The 22659-nt window shown below is 43.1% G+C and overlaps 1 protein-coding gene across 9 annotated transcripts in view; it reads left to right on the top strand.

Annotated features, from left to right (window-relative positions):
- ptprea (protein tyrosine phosphatase receptor type Ea) overlaps window positions 1-22659 on the top strand; it is a 308394-nt gene that overhangs the window by 256250 nt on the left and 29485 nt on the right. For 4 of the 9 annotated variants that reach the window (XM_068052727.1, XM_068052728.1, XM_068052729.1 and 1 more), the window contains 6 exons: window positions 5370-5443; window positions 8068-8207; window positions 11809-11899; window positions 15296-15372; window positions 15525-15561; window positions 16818-16915. In XM_068052727.1, the coding sequence (XP_067908828.1) occupies window positions 5370-5443; window positions 8068-8207; window positions 11809-11899; window positions 15296-15372; window positions 15525-15561; window positions 16818-16915 (517 nt within the window). Of the gene's footprint in view, window positions 1-4702; window positions 4881-5073; window positions 5125-5369; window positions 5444-8067; window positions 8208-11808; window positions 11900-15295; window positions 15373-15524; window positions 15562-16817; window positions 16916-22659 lie in introns of those variants that run through there. The other 5 variants (XM_068052733.1, XM_068052735.1, XM_068052732.1 and 2 more) reach the window with 5 other exon arrangements.

Below are 22659 nucleotides of genomic sequence, written 5' to 3'. Positions count from 1 at the left end.
ATCCCAGCCAATGTTTCAATTCAGTGATCTTTCATTAGAAGGAAGGCAAGGTCATCAACCTAAAACGTTAACTCGGTTTCTCTGTCCATGATGCTGCCTGACCTAGTGAGTATTTCCAGCATTTTCTGTTTTTATTTCAAGTTACTTTCTGCTAATGGCCCATAGTCTCCCAATTCCATGCAAGGGTACCTTGGATTGATTGTAGGATTTGGAGACAAAAGTCAACTTTTTTGGAAGCCTTTGGAGGTTCAGAATAACACAAAGGTTTTACTCTGTCCTAGTTCCACCTAGGAACAAAAAAGTTTGTCCAACAAAACAATTTAGCAGTCATTTGAAACTGCTCTTAAAACCAATTTAGTATGAAGTAAGTCTGTCGGTGTAAAATAACCATAATAAAGCAGAAGTTAGTGTTCTAACATGAGACTGGGCAACAAGTAGACCACAAAAACAAGAACAACTTGCATTTATATAACACTGCCTTTAACTTTGAAAAAGATGCTTCACGGGCATAAGGCAAAAATGAACACCAATCCAATGTAGGAGATATCAGGAGAGATAACCAACAGCTTGGTCAAAGAGATAGCTTTTAAAAGAGTTCTTAAAGGAGGACTGGGAGATGGAGAGGTAGATGAGTTTAGGTAGGAAATTGAGTGGGGGTGACTGTTGTAGAGCTGGACAAGGGTTAAAAAGATAGGGATTGACAAGGCTATGAAGGGATTTAAAGACAGGAATAAGAATATTACGCTTTAGGCACTGGGGAACAAGAGCCAAAATAGGTCAGCAAGGACTGAGGAAATGATATTTGGTGCAGAATAGGATATAAACTGCAGAGTTTTGGATGAGCTGAAGCTCACAGATTGTGGAGCATTGAAGGCCATCCAGGAAAGTATTGGAGTTGACAAAGGCTGGACTAAGGTTTCAGCAGCAGATGGGCTGAAGCAGGGGTGAATGTTTTAGTTCATAACCCGAAACTATTTTCCTTTCTGCATGTAAACAATGAAATGCACAGGGATAGGCACCAACATGTTGCACCATGGACATTTGACAAAATTATTGACTCAGCCATGGACATGGGGCAATTAATCGGTATAAAAAGTGTATAGCCAATCTAATGCCATCAAAACACAGTCCAATTTAAAATGCATTTCTCCCTATAAATAAAGTCGCTAAACATACAAACATCAATGGAGAGCAGGACAACTGTATTAGCTCACTCGCAAGCAAAGTAGTATGTAATACCAATGTGAATTACTTTTGTTGACAGAATAGAGCATGTCACCGTGTCATGGGGGTGGTAGATGGACCTTATCAGATGACCTCTGTGGATTCACACTGTGTGAGGAGTGCAAATTCATCCAATAAATCATAAAATTCAAGGAGAGGATTGTTATTGTGGTTATTGAGGTGAGGCAGTAGAAAAATCAGCAATAGAAAGATGGACCATTTCTCACACTGCTATTGTCACAAGACAATTTAACCCATGATGGTCAATGTTCGTACAACTTCTCCACCTGCTTGTAATATGTGTCCGAAGACAGGGCAGCCAACAAAAGGGCAGTGATCTGCAAAACAGAAGAATTTTATAGGATGGAGCAGATAGTACTTCAGAAGAGTCCTGTACAACAGAAAAGCAGAGTGAGACAGGAAGGTGCAGGGAGATAAAAGTAGGTAGCCAAGACTAGATTATTCATCTTGACAGGCTGTTAAACCAGGTCCTAGATTCTAAAATACTGAAACAACAGCATCTCTCATGGACAAAATGCCTTTGCTCACCAAAGTGACAAAATTAGATAAACACAATTACACATAAAGAGTGCCCTTCAGTTCCTCCAATAAAACAATTCTTTTAAATTCACTTTTCCCAATATCTCAATCTATCACTGTCAATTCTGATTCAGCTCTGACAAGATAATTATTAACAAAAAGTTTTTCTGCAAAACGTTGAGCGGTTATTACTGCATGTATTATTCAGTTATAAAATGCTTAATCACTAACTGTAAGATTGTACTGCAGACTAACCAATTTTTAATGAAACCAAATCTCTCATCTGTTAGCAAAGGTGCACTTTTTAATATAATTTAATTATATAATACAGACAACTTTCAAATGACATTGGCCACTCAGGTTATTTGCCTTCAAACTGGATAGTAAATGATGTACATTGCAGTTACTGATCTTTGACATATTTGTAAAACTTGTCCTTTAATCCAATTCACAGCAAAGAAATATTAGTTAATGACTGTTTCTAACATGGTCGTTAAAACAAAATAAACTTTTACTATGTCTTCCCCAACAGTTTTTAAAACTGCAAATACAGCATAGCTTTTGTTCAGGCCAGTTCATCATAGATTAAGATTTATTAAAGCTATCCGTTACATTGTATTTATTAACTATTGTATATGGATGAGCAGCATCCGTTTTTGCCAGTATCACTCAGCCCCATTACACTGTACTCTTGTATTCATGAGGAACTTACAGTGCTGACTTCTGGAGATTCCTTGGATTTTCTTGCCTGTTTTCATCTCAATACAAGTTCTGGAACAATGTGATTCCAAATCGATAGCAGCGGAATTGTGATATTTATATAGAAATAAAAGTCCGATAACTTTTCAACACATCACTGAGTTTGTGCCCCAAGTGAAAGTAATGCATGCCAGAACATAGAAAGAGAGACATTCGATAAGTAACTTTTGCCATTTTAAAATGAGTTTACATAATACAAGCCTTTAAACCTGTGTTTTAAAATAACCTAACTGCTAAGGAGTGGGGGAGAGTGACAGAGAGTGAGTGGGGGAGAGTGACAGAGAGAGAGTGGGGAGAGGGAAAGAGAGAGAGAGAGTGGGGAGAGGGAAAGAGAGAGAAAGCGTGGGGAGAGGGAGAGAGAGAGAGGGGGAGAGAGAGAAAAGGATGTCTAACCTTTTCACATTACAATTTTTGTCTTAAATGGGTGGCTGATGAGACAATTTCAGAAAGATAAAGGCATTAAAATGTAGCTTACTATTAATCAAAACAACAACAAATATATGTTTTTTGTGAAGAACCTTTAAATGAGAAGTCTAATTTATTAACTTACTTTTTCGTCACTACATTGGACACTGATTTAGTGAGATACCTAGCATTTTCTTTTGCTGGCACAAATACTCAATGTCTGCCTGCACACTTCTTGTAGTGATGCGGAGTATCCCCATCAGTCAGGAGTGATCTTGATCGCTCTCTCTCTCCCTCCTCTCTCTTTCATTGTCAGTCTCTGTACCACTCTCTCTCCCCCTCCCTCTTTGTGTGCCCCCTTTGTGTTGTCCCTCTCTCTGTGTCCCCCTTCCACTCATGTGTCATCGCCCCCATGTCATCCCTCTCTCTGTGTCAGTTCCCCTGCCCACTATGCTGACCCCCTCTCTGAATTATTCCTGTTCTTTCTGTTCCCCTTTTTCTCTACCACTCTTTCTCTCCATCCCCCTTTCTGTCCCTCTCACTCTCTCCCCACTCTATCTCTCTCTGCTCTCCTCTCTCCCTTCCCATCTCTTCCTTCCCCTCTCTCTCTCCCCTCTCTCTTTCCCCCCTCTCTCTTCCCACTTCTCTCTCCCCCCCACTCTCTCTCTGTCCCTCTCTGTCTCCCCTCTCTGCCCCTATCTCTTACTCCCTCCATCTCTCTATCCCTCTCCCACTCTTTTCCCTGCTTTCTGTCCCTCTCCCTCTCTCTCCCACCCTCTCCCTTTCCCACCTTCTCTCTTCCCCCCCGTCCTCTTTCTCTCTCTCTCTCTGGTTTTCCAGCAGGCTTTTAAAAAAAATTGGAACTCGCGGGAAAACCCCGAATCTGTCCGAAGTTCAGAAACTGCTGTTCCCATTCTCAGCAGCTGTGAGCTGTGAGCTGTGAAACTGACATTTGCGATTTTTTTTTGAAGTCAGTCGGGTCGTAAAGAAGAAGCCAATGGGAAATTTATCGTCCCTGAAATTACCAGTCACCGACCTCAAAATGTTTTACCACAGACAAGGACACGTTGCCAACCCCTGGTCAAACGGCACCAGTTTCACTTTACAAGCAAAGGGTCAAATGCTGGGCAGCTCTATCACTTGACAGAAGATAATATTTTGTGTCTTCACATAGGCTTTCCTTTCATTTCTTATCCCTCTGCCTCTTCAAAGGCTGCCAGTGGTTTGAAATGGTTTTTGAGCCTTATCCAAAGGCTGCAAGTATCCACGAGCCCCCACTGCCTCCCCCTCTGCCCCTGCGCTCCCCATTTTACCATTTCCCTTTATGTGCCTCCAACTCTCTATGTTTCATCTGAATGCCAATTCCCTAGATCCCCCGCACCCCACCCCCTGCCGTCCCCCCACTAGGTTACCTCCATACACATGTACAAAACTACACCTAGAGTAAGTAAGAGTTTTGAGAATGAGTTGACCACAGTCGATCAATACACTGCACTCAATTGCACCCAGATATTTAGATAAATGTCTCACTGACAGGATGCTTTTCATGGCACATAGAGCAAATGACTTTTTCATTGCATTGTGACAAAAACATGCTTGCACAGCTTTTCCACAGTCATATTGTTGCTGTGGATTCCCTTTGCATTGTAGTTTTTTGCTTTCTTTTTGCTTTTTTGTGCCTGGACAAACAAAATGAGCCACACTGTGCAGAAAGAACCTCCATCTTTAGCAAGCTCACAACCAATCAGAGGAAAGATCAAACCGTTCGCTCGTCAATAGGTGGAGCAGTTCATGTTTAAAGCCACAGGAAGGCAGCTACACAATAGGAAATGCAAGAACTCCTGCCCAACCCACCAATGCAAATATTGATGCTGCTGGTAAGATCCTAGGAGCGTGCATTGTAAGAGTCTGGAGGAATCTAGCTTTTAGAACATCGAAGACAGAAATACTTTGTACGTAACATACCAGAAATCTAGGCTGGGTCCTGCTTCTTTCACGAGAGCAGCTTGAGTGTTAATGCAGCTAGTTCGAAGCTACTTGTGCTGACTTGCTTCCTATCTCAAGTCAATTACTCATTTCCTTTTCTACAGGTTCTACCTCACATAGCCTAACCGCCAAATTTCTAACTTTCTTTCTTAAGCATGTATCTTAAAATAAGCAGATTACTTCAGTCAGTCTGTTTTCATTTTTTTATTTGTAAGTTAATTGTACAACTTGCATTTACTAACTTCCTGGAAAGTATTTCTGCTTTAATCTTATGCTCACCATGTCATAAGGCTTAAGTTTAACTAGTTTAAGTGCGTGAATTTCAAGAATGTATTACCAAGTAACTTGTGTTGAACCATGGTTCAAAGCAAATACTTTATGTGAAAGTAAGAAACGTACCAATATCTGGGGGTTTATTAACCTTACACTTGCTTATATTTTATGTTTATCTTAAGATTAAGAAAAAGGAAAAAGAACGTTGTCATTGGGGGTGAGAAGAAGATTCCAAATGGTATTTTAGAAGAACAAGGTAATTTGAGTTTGTTTGTGCTGGGAATCTGAAATAAAAACAGGAAATGCTGCAAATACATGGCAGGTTTATCAGCATCTGAACAGAAAAAAGGTATGTTCGTGTTTTAGGAGGAGGTCCTTTGCTGCATTTGGAAATCTTCCCTTTCAATCCTGATGAAGCATCTCCAACCAAAATGGTACCCATTTTTTATATCGACATATATATGTGTGCTAGCTGGTCTGTATTTTTCCAACATTTTTTGTTTTTATTTCAGTGAATTTGTCTGTGTGAGATTTGTGAACAGTGTTTGAAATCTCGATACAGAATGTGTAATAAGGCGTTATAGGGTACAATTATGTAGGTTATATTCTACATAACTCATGAGCTGTAAAACCACAGGCTAGTGGCTTATGACCATATTCAACAACTATTCATACATTTCCTGGTCCTACAGGTTAATCGAATAAACCACATGAATCAGAGGCAAATGGTGCATTTACATACAAACTGTCTTGCTTTCTGAATTGCATTCTGTTTCGAAACATGCATCTGAGAAACTTAAAATGATCATGAATCTTAATTGCTGAACTTTAACTGCTTTATACAGAAAAAGACTGAATTTTGTACATTGTGATCCAGACATTAACTTGGATGAACGAAGCTCTATTTTCTCTTTTTTTTCCCCCAATGTAATTAATGCAAAATTGCTCATAGCAGACTTTTTGTAATAGTTATATTTTATATAATAGATGTCAGTGAATATACTGCATAAATGTGGCCTGGATCATCTTAGCACTCTATTACACACTTTATAGACTTGTGACAAAAATTAAACCTTTCAGAGAAAAAGATGATGAAATCATCATATCTATAATAATGAAATCTTTCCTTTTACTTCCTTGTTCTGTCTCTTGGGGGATATCATAAAAGTCTAATTTACACTACCAAGCTCAGATTCATTCTTTATGCTCTTTTGATGGCAAAATTAACTATCTCACCAAATTAGGAATTCTGTGAAGAGCCCGCTTTTACAGTTAAGGTTGTAATATTAATTAGATGTTGCTAGGGATGAGCACTGAAATCATTTCGACCTGATTTTGACCTCTCTGATTGTTCCTGAATTTTCTATGTTTTGATCTATTCAGACAGCACATACAGCCAGCTGAAATAAGTGCAGCTACAACATATTTTAATTTCTTCCCCTCACGTTCAAATTTACTTGATGCTCTTTCCAAGCCATCCACTTGGTCCCCAGCTAGACAGTCAGTGCCCCTGCCTATGGCACTCACAAGTTGATCTTTGGGAGACAAGTGCAGACAACTTGGGACTTGACCTGCTTGACTCCCTGGCCTCTGCCTTCCTCCTTGTCCAAAGGCATAGCACAAATTGGAGCTCACTATGTGTGGATCTGCTTCACGTGAAAGTTCCAGCGCAGCATGCTGACATATCATCAGCAACAGGGAACTAATTTCCTACAAATCCATTTGCTTAGACTCATATACTTTTCTGCTTAAATTGACTTGCTGAAGTATAAAGAGGATTGTGACATAGGATTTTGTTTCTTTGCAACTTTAGTCCACCCGAGTCTCTTACATGTAGCAGGACTCCACTGTTCACATGTTATGTGTCAGCTGATTAATTATCCAAACACAGAGCATTTTACCTTTTTTGCTCTTCTTTCATATCAAGCTGTAACGTGTAAAAGGGGAGAATCTGTTTTCCTAATTTTCTATCTTCTGCTCCTTTCCTGAATGTGCTTTCTCTGGTTGTGATGTGGTTGCATGGGGGCAGGTCACTCTGGTACCTTACAAAAATGGTATTCTTCCTGCATGAGATGAGATGGTGAGCTTTAGCAGACGAGTTGATTGTGGAAGGCTTCACTGCCAAGTCTGCTCATCCACCATCTGCATGCCCTTTCCAGCAGCAATCATTGGGTAGAGATCAGGAACAGGATTTTCTTCTCCCTTTCCATAGACCAGAGGTACAAAGATTAATTACAGCACCCGAGTGGAGATATGCTAACTTGGCATAGACCAGGGATCCAATCTGAACCCCTCTGATCTCTATGGCTCAGTGCCACACAGGGTGATGATTTTACCCACTGAGCTTACTAGGGGTACTAAAATTGAGTGATCTCTCACGTATTACTGTGAATGTGAGATGAGCACTATCTAATACATATACAAACAGGAGCCTTTCATGGAACATCATGCACTTAATGCACACTGTATAGAGATTGAGAATTCTACATATGGAAGGGAGAGTGTGTGAAGTGATTAAGAATGATGGTATTCTGAGCTTGGGTCAGGTATGGATTTTTTTCTGATTTTGGACTCCACTGGGAAACCTTGCATACTAGCAATTCATATTGAAAATCTGGGCATGCACTGCACAGTTTTTCAACCATTATGTTAAATTATGTGAAAATTAGATGCAGTGTGCAGTCAAATTTACACTATGCACTCTTGGAGGAGCACAAAGTCAAAATCATTATTCTTAATCTGTTATTGATTCTTGTCCTCAAGATTTATTCCATTCATGCTTGTGATAAAACTGAACTTAGATTTATACAATAATACACAAAAGTCCTTCACTTGTGGTTGTTGGTTTTTAATGAACTCTAAAATCAATTTCTGGTCAAGCAGAGCAACAGACAGTGATGCTACTCACCAGATCTCCCACAGTTTCAAAGAGGTATCCCCCCATTCCAGTAGAAGCTTTGGAACATGAAGTCCAGGAACGCTCAGCTGATGAGGGCAAACTATTTCGGGAGGAATTCAATGTGAGTTTTAAAATTTTCATAATGTGATTCCATGGCAAAATGAAGGATCTGCAAATCTGGTGGGCCTTAGTGCTGCTCTGGAATACAGTTAAGCCTAAAGGATACCTTTATCTTTGCATAACTTGTTTCCTTAGTTGGCAGGAAGTTCTGTAAATTTCCTTACAATTGATCTACCACCTAGAATAACATTTTCATTAGACTGTGAACTTCATACAAGTACAGTTACTTTCCAAGTGGCAAAATAATGATTCTGCAACAAAATGTTTTCTTAAGAGCAAATTCCTGACTACTAGGGTGATGGCATATTAGATATTTCTCCAAAGGCAGGGAGCGAAAATCACCGAGTGAACCCCAACCAATCATACATCTCAATTATCAGCCCACCAGTCTACTCTCGATCATCAGCAAAGTGATGGAAGGTGTCATTGACAGTGCTCTCAAACAGTACTTACTCAGCAATAACCTGCTCACTGACGCTCAGTTTGGGTTCCACAAGGGCTACTCAGCTCCTGACCTCATTAGAGTCTTGGTCCAAACATGGACAAAAGAGCTGAACTCAACAGTTGAGGTGAGAGTGACTGCCTTTGACATCAAGGCAGCATTTGACTGAGCGCGGCAAAAAGGAGCCCCAGCAAAACTGGAGTCAATGGGAATCAGGGGAAAACTCTCCACCTGTTGGAGTCATACCTAGCGCAAAGGAAGATGTTTGTGGCTGTTGGAGGTCAAACATCTCAGTCCCAGGACATTACTGCAGGAGTTCCTCAGGGCAGTGTCCTAGGCCCAAACATCTTCAGCTGCTTCATCAATGACCTTCCCTCCATCATAAGGTCAGAAGTGCGGATGTTCGCTGATGATTGCACAATGCTCAGCACCATTCACGAGGCCTCAGATACTGAAGCAGTCCGTGTCCCTATGCAGCAAGACCTGGGTAATATTCAGCCTTGGGCTGATAAATGGCAAGTTACATCTGTGCCACACAAGTGCCAGGCAATGACCATCTCCACCAGGAGAGAGTCCAACCATCTCCCCTTGACATTCAATGGCATTACCATGCTGAATCCCCCACTATAAGCATCCTGAGGGTTATCATTGACCAGAAACTGAACTGAACCAGCCACATAAATACTGTGGATACAAGAGTACGTCAGAGACTGGGAATTATGCGGTGAGTAACTCACCTCCTGACTCCCCAGAGCCTACTCACCATCTACAAGGCACAAGTCAGGAGTATAATGGAATACTCTCCACTTGCCTGGATGAGTGCAGCTCCAGCTACACTCAAGAAGCTTGACATCATCCAGGAATAACAGCCTGCTTCATTGACGACCCATCCACAACCTTCAACATTCACTCCCTCCATCACCGGCGCACATTGGCAGCAGTATATACCATCTACAAGATGCTCTGCAGCAACTAACCAAGGCTCCTTCCACAGCACCTTCCAAACCCGCAACCTCTACCAACTTGAAGTACAAGGACAGCAGATGCACGGGAACACCACTACCTGCAAGTTCCCCTCCAAGCCACACACCATCCTGACATGGAACTATATCGCTGTTCCTTCACTGTCGCTAGATCAAAATCTTGGAACTCCCTTCCTAACAGCACTGTGGGTACACCTACACCCCAAGGACTGCAATGGTTCAAGAAGGCAGCTCACCACCACCTTCTCAAGGGCAATTAGGGATGGGCAACAAATGCTGGCCTAGCCAGCGACGCCCACATCCCGTGAAAGAATAAAAAAAGGAAATTGAGGAGCACTGTCAACACAACCATGGGAGCAGGTTGCCAACAAAGCCTCAAAAAGTAATAAAGAAATTTGTAGAATACTACAGTTTATTTTCATTAATTTCTCTGAGAAAATTATTTCCATTTAGTTAAGAATTTATCTCCCCAAAGTTTCTGATTCATACATTGGTAGATAAGGGACAATAGCCCCAGTATTGCACGATGTTCCCCTTTATCTGGGCATTAGACAGCCAGAGCACACTGCAACCAGAGGTGGGAGCATAGGCACAGCTGCAGGCCTCTGGTTGTTATTTAGAATGCTAGTCAGAAATAACCAAGGCCTGAAGATCTGCTCGGTCTCTGCAAGAAGAAAGTAAGATATCTTTTTAGTCCCCTTTACCTTGCCCTGAGACCCACTCATCTGAGAGTCCCAGATGTGAGTCCTCATCAGCAGCTTCTTGGGGCCTCACCAGAAATGTGTGACTTTAAATCAGGAGAAGGTAATTGAGATGGGAGGTTCAATACAGCCCCTCCCCATCTCATTTCATGGATACCCTGAGTCTGTACCTCTTGCAAATGCAGGCCAAGGTTCACCCATTTGTGGAAAAGCCTGGAGAATCACAGAGCAATGCAAAGGGAACAAATACCTGATGTAATAGGTCTCCAAGCCCTATTCCTCTCTGTAGTGCCTGGACATGAGTGTTCCCCAGCTGCTACTGAGAGCAATATCGGGGTCCATTAAACAAGAGGAATTCTAAGAAAGGGGGAAAAGTAGTGCATTTTGAGGCAGTTTCTGATAATATTCATCAAAAAGACTATGTTTTGTGGACTAATTACCCATGGAACATATGACACTTAGAACATGCGCTGCATGTCCTCTGCCTGGATCTGGGAAAGTACCATGCTGTCTGAATCCCCTTCCTGAAAGCTCACACAAGTCCCTGTCACCAATCCCCATAACACACCCCTGCACAGGAGAGGAGGCTGATGCCAGGGAGAAGAATCCTCCACCAAGTACACAAGAACAGTGGTCCCCAATTTAACTCTGTGCAAGTGGATTGGTTTTGAGCGAGTTAAAATCTCGCCCAGTGAGCCAACACAACAAAGCCCCAGGGCAACAATTCCCTTTGCACATGTATTCGATTATTTACTCCATGCTCATGACTCTGAAGCATATAAAGCTACTGCTTATAACTTGACAGTTAATTGTAAATTTGTTTTCACTGTTATATATTTGTAACAATTCATGTCATCAAATAACTGAATTAAAATGTGACCTATTGATCCTGGGTGAAGTTAGCTGACCTCAATATGGGTGGTGACGGTGAAAACACCACAATTTAAATGCTCGGCCTCGAATGGGTAAAAAACAGTGATTCTAAGGTTTCCAGGTGTACCTGTCATAAAAGTGCCATTACCGGGTCCAATAAAGGGAGATTGATTGTTGTTAAAAATTGGCAAAACAGCAAAGAAAGCGATCACAGATAAAATTTACTTTGTTGGCCACTTTGGGCAGGCTAGGCCAATCCTGGCTCACTGAAATTCCAGTGCCCCTGCACAGATTCCTGTCTCTTCTGTTTGAAAGTGATCTGGTCTACTGCATTTCGGATGGGATCATCACAGGGTGAAAGACCAACCCTGCCAAACATGTAGCAGAGCAGCTCCCACAGCGTAATCCTTGGCTATCTTGTCAGCTACTAAAACTTTGACAAGTTCCACACTATTGGTTCAGAACTGAAAGTGCAGAGAGATTAATACTTGAGTATATTGCAGTATTTAAAGTATAATTGGCTTCTTAATTTACCATAAATTTGTAGTAAAACTCAGCAGTGCCACTGCACAATTCTAATAATCTTTGCCTGTTTTGCTATAGTCTCTGCCAATTGGAATGTCAGCAGGATGCTGTGAAGCAGCAAATAGAGAGGAGAACAAGGACAAAAATCGATATCCCAACATCTTGCCAGGTAAATGCCTTAGTTACTCCTGCATATTTCCTTGTCCTCAGTTAAAGTTCTGTGCCATCTTACATCCTGTCTTATAGATTTGCACTTTACATTGTGAAGGCAAGGGGCATATTTGTGCTCTGTGACCAAGGTTTATATTGATACGTTTTAAAGTATTTTTATGGTACAAGCAGAAATGGGGGAGGGCTGGTCATTAAGTGTATTGTGCAGGTACAATTTGTGTTGCAGGTGAAATCACAATAACGACCATTGAGATTTAACTTCAGAGTTAAAAAATATTTGGTAAAGGGAATATTGTATTCTGTTCATGTTTATATCTAGAATAATTTTAGTAGTGGTCACTGTGGACATTATGTAATATCTGTTAACATTGCTGCATACATTAGATCTACAGGACAGCACTACAGTGACTTCCTTTCACCCCGTATTGCCTTGAGATGTTTCTCTGTCACCACATACTTCAAGAGAGACTGGAGATATAAGATGTAAAACCAACAGCTCAGGAAGTTAAAATTTTCTGTCTATTACAGGTTTCATCTGAAGTAGAATCTGTACTGAATTTAACCCAAAACAATAATGCAGGGGATTAATTCACCAACCTGCACTCCAAGAAGGAAGCTACCATCGTAGGGAGCAAGGCTCAGAAATTCAGGGCTTCAGCATGTTAATCCTATCTCCAATCTGCACTCTCTTCAAGTGCGACACCCAGTTAGAAGCACAGGATTGATGAATTTACTCTGTAGTGTAAAATGTCTGATGCAGTCACAGTGCTGCCAGTGGCAACACTTTTGATGGCACAGTTGTATTGTAAATGAGATGAACTTGCTGATAATAGTAGCACGGAGGATGCTGGACAATTTTTGCACTGTAGGCCTGCACGAACATTCTCTAGATAACAGACAACGTATGTGGGCAGAAAATGAGTTGTGACTTTGAACTCATTTTGTGCATTCACAGTTGCTGTCACAGATGCTGTGGAATCCAGCTCACCGTGTAAATGGGCTGGGCAGATTCTACATTGTCAACAGCCAAGTAAATGACTTGAAGTAGTTCTGTACCATATCAGGAAGGCAATAGATAAAGGGTGGAATTTTATGCCCACCCCCACGGTGGGTTTGGAGGTGGGAAGAGCATAAAAGTGGATGGGATGGTGACAGGGGTGAGGGGGATTCCCACCACCATCCCGGCTCTGCAGAAATTTAATGCAGATTGGGAAGGGCTGTGAACAGCCTTCCTGCCCTGCTGCCAATTGAGGCCCTTACCTGGGTAATTAATCCCCAATTAAGGGCCTTTTCCTGCTGCAGTCACAATTACCTGGCTCTCCAAGTCCAAGACCTCTGGCGAAGGGGTCCTAAATCCTAAGGAAGGCCCACCGCTGTCTGACTGAGTACCCGATTGGCACTAAATTTGGCGTGCCTTCCGGAAAAGAGGTGACACGGGGATCTTGGTGTCGGTTCCCTAATGCAGAGACCCCTGCCGCCGGCATAAAATTCCCCTCAAGGATTTTGCGTTTTTGAAAGCAATGGTAGATGGAAATATTAAATCATAGGAGCATAGGAGCAGGAGTAGTCCATTGAGCCTGCTCCACCATTCAGTATGATCATGGCTGATCATCCACTTTGATGCCTTTTTCTCACATTATCCTCATATCCCTTTATGTCATTGGTATTTAGAAATCTCTGCTTTCACAGCCCTCTGCGGTAGAGAATTCCAAAGATTCACAAACCTCTAAGTAAAGAAATTTCTCCTCATTTCGGTCCTAAGTGGCTTCCCCCTTTATTTTGAAATTGTGTCCCCTGGTTCCAGACTCACCAACAAGGGATACCCTGTCTATCCCTTTAAGTATTTTGTAGGTTTTAATGAGATCACCTCTCATTCTTCGAAACTCATAAATTTCTCCTTTTGCACTAACAATGAGGGGAAATATCCAAGCTACAGGGTCTCAACATCCGGATAAGGCGAAACTGTGAACCCTGCGTCACCTCTTCCGTGGGAGGCCCGCCGAATCAAGTGCCAATTAGGCACTTAATTGGACAGCGGCGTCCCTTCCACCGGATCAAGGCAACGGAAGTCCTGCCCTCTGAGAGCTGCTGGCTAATTAGAGGCCGGCAGCTCTTTAACAGAGCAGCGCCACTGCGGAGGCCGTTTCTGCTATTGGTGGAGCACCTACCCGAGGCCCCGGAGTGGCATTGGACCCTGGCCACAGGTAGGTCAGGGTGGGAGGGGTCTCATGGGGTGGGGGCGCAGGGGCGGGCGTGTAGGGCAGTCGGTAGCAAGGGCAGGGGAGTGGCTCTCAGCAGGCTCCCCCTTCCCGATGCCTGGTTCCTCATTCAGGCACTAAGTGCCTTTTAACAATGGACCCCACCCCTGGAGCCAATAAGCAGACTGCACAGTTTTTCCAGCCATGCTTCCAGTGCAGCTACAGGGCCACCCACTGTATGGCTAATTGCAGCGACTCTGGGATGAGGCCCTTAATTGGGCATTTATTGCCCGTTAAGGGCTTCAATTGGCGATGGGGTGGGAAGACCTTCCGGTCCCGGACATAATTTCGGCGGAGGCGGGAAGATGGCAGAGGCCCCTCCCCTCACCACCACCATCCCACCCGATTATATGCTATCCCCGCCTCCAAATCTGCCACAGGGGTGAGCATAAAATTCCACCCACCGTGTCAATGAACAATAAATCACACTTTCATGCATACTGCAGTTCATACCTGTTGCCAGGTTTCTACTGATTAGACAGTTGACCATTCACTGCTCATTTATGTTATTACTGAACTTCAACACAGGCCTTCTTCTTTCCACTCCCATTAGGAACATGAGTCATAAGTCACACGACTAATGCTTTCCACCCAAACTCTTCCCAAATTCATTACATTGGGATGGGAGAGATAAGTATAGACTGTAGCCCAGGTGTGTGTTGTAGACAGGGCATCTGATGTACTGTTTGTTATTAGATTTTACAGAGAATGGATTTATATTAATACTTTTAAAAAATTCTTTCATGGAGTGCTGTGGGTCTGGAGTCACATGTAGGTCAGACCAGGTAAGGATGGTAGATTTCCTTCCCTAAAGGACATTAGTGAACCAGATAGGTTTTTACAACAATCGATCATAGTTTCATGGCACCATTACTGGGACTAGCCTTCAATTCCAGATTTTTATTAATTAATTGCATTTATTAATTAATTGGATTTAAATTCCACCAGCTGCCTTGGTGGGATTTGAACCCATGTCCCCAGGGTATTAACCTTAGCCTCTGGATTACTAGTCCAGTGACATTACCACTATGCCACCATCTCCCCACATATTAATATTAAATTACCATAAATATCAATACAAATTCATTTTTGTCAGTATAATATCAAAGTTTATTGACTTGTAAACTTTCTTCCAGATGACAATTTCAGAGTGACTTTGACAGCTACAGATGGGGTGCCAGGCACAGATTACATTAATGCTTCATACGTTGATGTAGGTGCTTATTCATTTTATTAAACCATTTCCAATGCATTTAGATCCAATCAGCATATTGGCAAAACATTTCTGTGCAAAAGATGACGAAAAGTGTGTGTACATGACAGGCCACAGTAACTTGATCACAAATATTGAATTTTTCCCCCTAGGGTTTTAAAGTGAAAAATAAATTCATAGCTGCTCAAGGTAAGCTTCTGTTAGACCACCTGCAAATTCTTTTTTGTATTATTCATTGATAGAAACTGTAATCTGAAAGTAATAAATGTTAGATGATTTCGAAAAATTGCTTTCAATGGGGCACTGTAATCTCTTTCATTCACTGGGAGTCAATATTATATTTCTATTTGTATTGCCTCTCAATACACATTTCATTACAGTGTGGCTTTTGATGTGAAGATGCCATCATAATTAATGGTCGATGGGTTAATAGCTACTTACACTGATAGTAAACCATGGGGTGTACCCTACTGCTTCTGTCCATTTGTGTTCATACAAAAGAAAAAAAATCAATGATATAAATATAGATTTTAGGTACAAATGAAGGCAGAAGTGCTACTTTTAAAAAACAATAATGATTCAAATGAGCATCAATTCAAGGATTAGCTTGTAACATTGGCAGGGCCATGTCAGTCTTGGCCTGGACTAAATAGGGTTCAGTGCCCATTATTTTGAGCACTGACATGAGAAAATTTAGTCATCCAGATATCTAATTTGGCAGAAACCCATAAGCATGTTTAAGAGTCTCTAATTGAAGCTTCTGAGATAACTACACTCACCTGTAGGGTTTCTGTTTGCCCAGTATGGAGTGCACACATTCTTCCCAGAGTACAAAGACATTTATTAAAGTTCAGAGCACTTCGTGCAGATAAAAGACAGGACTTTGGGGTCTCCAAAGAGTTCACAGAGGTACTGCTGCAGTGAGTAGCTTTGATAAAGAGGAGTGCCCACAGACCATGGTGTGGTTGATTGACCTGCAGGGCGCTCAGTGACGAGTCAATATAGCTTCTCCCACTATCCCTCTCTTCCTCCCTCCCTGCCTGCCTGCCTGCAGCTGCTTCCCCTTTTGCCACAATTCCAGCCTGCACTAGGTTCTGGATCTGTCAAGAAGGCAAACTGTCATCAGATTTTGGCCTTCACACCCCAGCCCTGGAACACTTCAGCAAATGTAATGCTCACAAAATATGGCATAATCACAAAAACAGGTTTCAGCATTAAGTTGAATTTTGAAAAGATTATTTCTCAAATTCTTTGTGAAATGAAAACCAGTCATAGAAGATACTTTATGCAAATTTATCGCAGCAAATTATGGTTGGTCTCCTGTTCATTTGAAAATGAGAATAATGTAAAAATAATACCATACAAGCAATGAGGTTTTGTTCCTGTATCTTTTATTCAGAATGATTTCTGAAGCAGGCCCTCACTTCTATCTCTATTCCCCAAAGGTCCCAAAGAAGAGACTGTTTCAGATTTCTGGCGAATGATATGGGAACAGAAATCTGCTACCATTGTTATGTTAACAAATGTAAAAGAGAAGAAGGAGGTGAGTATGTGAATATACAAAAATTACATTATCATTTAAAAAATGACAAATTCTGCTTATTTTAAATATCTTTTGTTGTGAGGAATATATACCATAGGTTAAGATACAGATCATTCACTTAATATTTTCATGGATAAATTACCTTTTTAAATTATTCCTCATCAGTTTTTCTCACAAAATTGCTAAGTTTCCAGCAGGTCTCCTTTCCTGAAATATCTGTTTTTGTGAGTTTTTCAATATTCACTCTGCCCAGTGACAATGTAGCATCATCAGAAATATAAAATCATGTGTGTAACCTAGATTAGAAATTAAAATAAAATACCAGTGAAAGTACTTTTTAAATTATCTATATAAAATGAGTAAAAGAGATGAAGAAACCTGCTTGTTTTGCAAGAGAATTAGGTACTACAGGCAACTTTCAAACCCTAACCAAGTGTCTGTGGCAGACAAAGCCATGGCCTACCAAAGGGTCTAGCATTTAGCAACTAGCTGTCAAAATAGGTACAAATTAATGCATTGTTAGAGGGGCATTATTATATTATTATTATTGGCTATCCCTCACAGACAAGGATAATTGTCTTCCGTTAGTCATCTATGGCACCGAAGGCCATTTGGCCCAACAAGGCCATGCCAGCTCTCCACGGAGCTATGCAGTCAGTCCCACTCCCTGGCTCAATCCCCGTAGATCTGCAAGTCTATTTCTCTCAGGTGGTTATCCAACTTCCTCTTGAAGTCATTGCTCGTCTCCGCTTCCACCACTCTTGTGGGCTACTATTTCTAGATAATTACCACCTGCTGCGTAAAAAAGTTCTTCCTCATATTCCCCTTGCATCTTTTACCCAAAGCTTTCTATCTGTGTCCCCTAGTCCTTGGACCATTTGTTAATGGGAACAGTTTTTCCTTGTCTAACTTATCTAAGCCTGTCATAATATTGTATATTTCTATTAAATCTCTCCTCAATCTCCTTTTTTCTAAGGAGAACAAACCCAGCTTTTCCGACCTACTCTTGTAGCTAAACTCTAGGACCAAATGTGGCTTCACTGTGACAGCTATGACCTGAAGGAGTTAAACAGATACAGATTTACAAGTAACAGCAGGCTGTTCATTAAAATCCCTTTCATAATCTGAGTTCACAACTAGAAATGCCTGCAAAAAGTGTACAGCCAGGTTCATATAAGACAGGTCCACAGAGGCAGTAATAATTTCACAAAAACATTTGTTCCAGCCTCATTTAGACTATCGTGTCCAGTTCTTTCCTCCACACTTCAAAAAAGGAATTACAGCACTAGAACAGTATGAAGGATAATTCTTAGGTTACTATGTTGGGAGAACAGATTGAAGGAACACAGGCCATTTATTTAGAAAACATATGGTTGTTTATTTCAAGTTCAAAGGTCTACATATGTTGGAACCAGCTTTGATAGTCCAGTAGGCAAATGTACCACATGATAAAGTACTAAAGTCCGCAGGCGGTACACAGGACTACCTTCAACTGTCTAATGCTATGAAAGAACCAATTGGCCAGTCTCCACTTAGTTAAATTTTCAGCACCAAGAAGAGCATTGTATTTCTGTGGTTTGAGTAGTGCAAGTTGCTACTGACAGTCCAAACCACTCTTTCAGCAGATTCTGTTCTTAGCAGTGCCTGCAATAGAACTGCAGCAGAATATTTTAATATATGCCAGTGGATCTTCTATGGTGTGGCTCACAGTAAACCAGAGGGTAGAGCGAGGGTGAGATTGTTTCATTTTGCTTTGGATTGAAGCTTAAGGTGACAGAGGTGAGCAGAATACATAGTATAAGTAACCCATCAGGTCCACTAAAGTCCTTTAGGGAAGGAAATCTGCTATCCTTACCTGGTCTGGCCTACATGTGACTCCAGACCCACTGCAATATGGTTGACTCTTAACTGCCCTCTGAAATGGCCTAGCAAGCCATTCAGTTGTCAAGGGCAATTAGGGATGGGCAACAAATACTGGCCTTGCCAGTGATGTCCATATCTCATTAAAAAAAATAAAAATGACAAGGTGGTAACACTGGGTGGGTGGGGTGGGGGGTGGGGGCGGGCGGAGGGCCGATAAGCAGATGAGGCTTGGGAGAGGGAACAAGATGCGGTTAGGGCTGGGAGGGGCGTACAGGGCTAAAACTGGGATTTGGAGTGGGGCCAGGATTTTAAAAAGAAACTGAGGCACAAGTTGAGAGTAGTTGGATAGGGTTGAGGCAAGGCCTTGGACCAAGAGTGAGGGCAGTGTGGATTGAGGGAACAGAACGGGCAGGAGGCTACTATAGGGGCTCAGGATGAGTTTTGGACTGGGTGTAGGAGGAAGCCCTGGGATTTATGGTTATTCCTGGGAGTGGGGTTGTGAATTGTGCCAGCTGAAAACAGGGGGAGGAAGGGAATGGTGCTTCTGGACAAAGAGTCAGGGCCAGGCAAAGGCTGAACTATAGAAAGGGAATTGTAAGAAAAAAAGGACATGGGGAGCGAGGCTGAGGCTGAGAGAAACACGAAGAGTTTAAAAAGGAATATTTGGAGGAGTAGGGCTGTAAATTTGTCTAAAAACCTGTCTGGAGAGCAGGGTCTGAAGCTAAACAGAAGAGATAGAATAAAGCTGAAAGAGCAATTTTTAAAAAAAGTTACCTGGAAAGTGGGACCCGAGACAACAACTGGGGAGGCCAGCAGCATGCCAGAATTATAAAATTAAAATTTAAATATTTCCATTTATATAAAAAGATAAACAAGTACAAAAATTTACTTGAAGAAAGATTCAGCAGCAAAAAATTGAGACATACAGCACTATATCACTGGTGGTGGAGCTGTTGAAATGGAAGCAAAGCATCGTTGTCTTTTACCACCAGTGGTGGAGGGTACTGAAGACTCGTAGCGTTTTGAATGTTTTGTGGTGTTACAGGCAACATTACAGATTTATGGTCAAATTAACATTTAGACCCTATTAGAGCACCACCTACTGGCATCACAGGAGAGCATCACAGAAAGTGTCAAGGTATCACAGGTACAGGCTGGTGCTGGCACTCCAGAAGCCCCAAAGTCAGAAAATGGTCACGCAGCACTTCCAGCCGCTTGCAGTGGGGCCTGTGCAATGCCCCCTGCTGGGAAGAGTGCTAACATTGGTACACTGAACGTGCACCAAAAGTGTTCGACGTGGGCAGATTGTGACGTGATAGTGTCATCTCGTCTGATTTGATGCATGTTTTTGAAACTTGAACTGTGCAGGTCCAGTGAATGTCTGTGATAATCACTCGCAGCTGAACATGCGTTCAGCTGCACAACAGACTCCCTGCCTCCTCCTCCGCACTAGAGCTATTTCAAGAACCAGCCATCCAATTTGCTGGTGAGGTGCTTTTGACTTACTTCTTCTATTGCAAAGTTTGTGGAAGTAATGTGGAATGTTTTTGGAGGTGGTGTGTTGAGTTGTTAGATTTGGCAGGGAGTGTTGCTTCATCCTCACAGGGAGGGCAGAGGATTTCGTGACCTGTCCACACATAGGCTGCAACAAGTATGGGGGCTGCAGTTGCAGTGCCACTGTGTCTGCAACGTGACAGGGAGATGGAGCAGAGGTTGTGGAGAGGGGAAGTGGTCCACAGAGAGGAGGAGGACTGTCCACAGAAGGACCTATCCAGTATAGGTTTTCCAAGAGCACTTCTCCTACCTCCACCTCACCCAGGAGCAATGCCTAAAGTGCCTGGGAGTCCCAAGGAGGTGGGCACAAATTTGTGCCACCTCCTTCACCAGGACCTGCGTCCTCACACCAGGGTGAGGTTGGCGCTGCCAGTGGCCATCAAGGTCACTGTTGCTCTAAACTTTTATGCAACCAGAACCTTCCAGATGGGAATAGGTGACTTTGTGAACATATCCCCTTACACTGTCCCTCGCTGCTTCCAAGAGGTAAGGAAGGCCTGTATGCAAGGCGAGGTGAGTTCCTTGTTTTCACTCTAACCAGAGAGAAGCAGGTACAGGTTCAGGCTACCCATGAAATGAGATGGGAGGGAGGGGCTGTCCTGAACCTCCCACTTCAATTTCCTTCTCCTGAGTCAAGGTTGCACATTTCCAGTGATGCTCCTATGTAGTGCTATCACAGTGACTGCAGCATCGCTGGTGGAAGGCTGCTGACTTTCACTGGGGGAGACTGCAGATGGCCTTGCAGGACACTTTTGAGTAGCTCGGGACCTTGAGGGCCTGTATTCAGTCTGCACCACCTTGGCATGGGTGCCAGCAGTCTGTGCTGGCTGGCTGAGAGGCAACAGCAAGGGAGCAGTGGAGTGACAGTTTTGGGAGCAGGAAAGCTGTCGTCCTCAAAGAGGACAGCAGGTACATGCTCCATGCAGCACCACTTTCCTAGTGTGGTACCACACCAATCCTGCTAATCTGATGGAGGACAGATTGCTGGACAGTTGTGAGATCCGCAGCCATGATGGTAACAGTCTGAGCCTGCATGGCAGCAAGCATTGATCACAGGACCTCCATCAGAGCTTCCACTGCAGCTCTCAGACAGTGAGTGGCTTCACCTGTGCTGCAGTGGAAGCTGAGACGTCAACCACCAGATGCTGCATCATTGCTGGGTCCATAATTGCTGTCTTGGAGTTGACCACCATGGAAAGGTTGGACTCAAAGCTCAGCACAATGCCCTCTGCTGCTTTGGAGTTGGACTCCTCCTTGACAGTGAAATGTAAAGGCCTGCTACCCGACCCGAACCCGACGGGACCCGACGACATTTGTCGGGTTCGGGTCGGGTCGGGCTCCTCTTCCGGTTCCGGCTCTCGGGCTCGGGTCGGGTCAGGCTGGGCCAGACCGGACATACACAGTAAGTGCTCTGCCAGTAAGTATTAAAAATAAAAAAACTTACCTGAGCTGGGAGTCCGGGATGAAACTGAATTTGTGCAGTGAGCGAGTGACATCATCACACATGCGCTGCAGCTTCCTGGAGCTTCCCAGTCCGAAGGTAAGTAAAGGAATAGTAGGGTCGGGTCGAAATTGGAGGGACTCCGGCCGGGTCGGGCTCGGGTCCACTGTGGATCGGTTGGGTTCGGGTTGGATTCTTTTTCCCGACCTAAGCAGGCCTTTAGTGACAGAAGGCTGTCTGGCAGGCCTGCCAATGCACCAAACACCTTGGTGGGCATGTTCATCAGCCTTCTCCTCTCGACTACCTTGTTGAAATTCTTACCTGAGTCCCATGTAGCAGAACATGTGTGCCACCCATTTATACTAATCCTACATTAATCCCATATTCCTACCAAATCCCACAATTCTCCTACCACCTACCTACACTAGGGGCAATTTACAATGGCCAATTTACCTATCAACCTGCAAGTCTTTGGCTGTGGGAGGAAACCGGAGCACCCGGCGGAAACCCACGAGGTCACAGGGAGAACTTGCAAACTCCGCACAGGCAGTACTTAGAACTGAACCTGGGTCGCTGGAGCTGTGAGGCTGCGGTGCTAACCGCTGCACCACTGTGCCGCCCTTAGCGTTGTGGTGTTGCTCCCTCCTCTTCCTGGGGCTGCCGTTGCTGGTCAGATGGCAGTTCTTGGGTGTCTGAAAGCTGAAAATCAGAAGGAGAGGGTTTGGGTGAGGGAAGTGGTGGAGTGGGAAGCAAAAGGTCCATGGTCATACCATCAGCAGTTTGCATTTCATGCCAGATAGCAGGATGAGGGTGAGGTGGGAGTCGAGAAGGGGAATAAGGCAGGAACATGCTGTCATCCTCAATGCTCTTGGCAATGCCAGATGGA

Source organism: Heterodontus francisci, chromosome 20, assembly GCF_036365525.1.
Source record: "Heterodontus francisci isolate sHetFra1 chromosome 20, sHetFra1.hap1, whole genome shotgun sequence".
NCBI lineage: Eukaryota > Metazoa > Chordata > Chondrichthyes > Heterodontiformes > Heterodontidae > Heterodontus > Heterodontus francisci.
The sequence above is the reverse complement of the archived record's forward strand: the minus strand, read 5'-3'. Positions and strand labels throughout refer to the sequence as shown.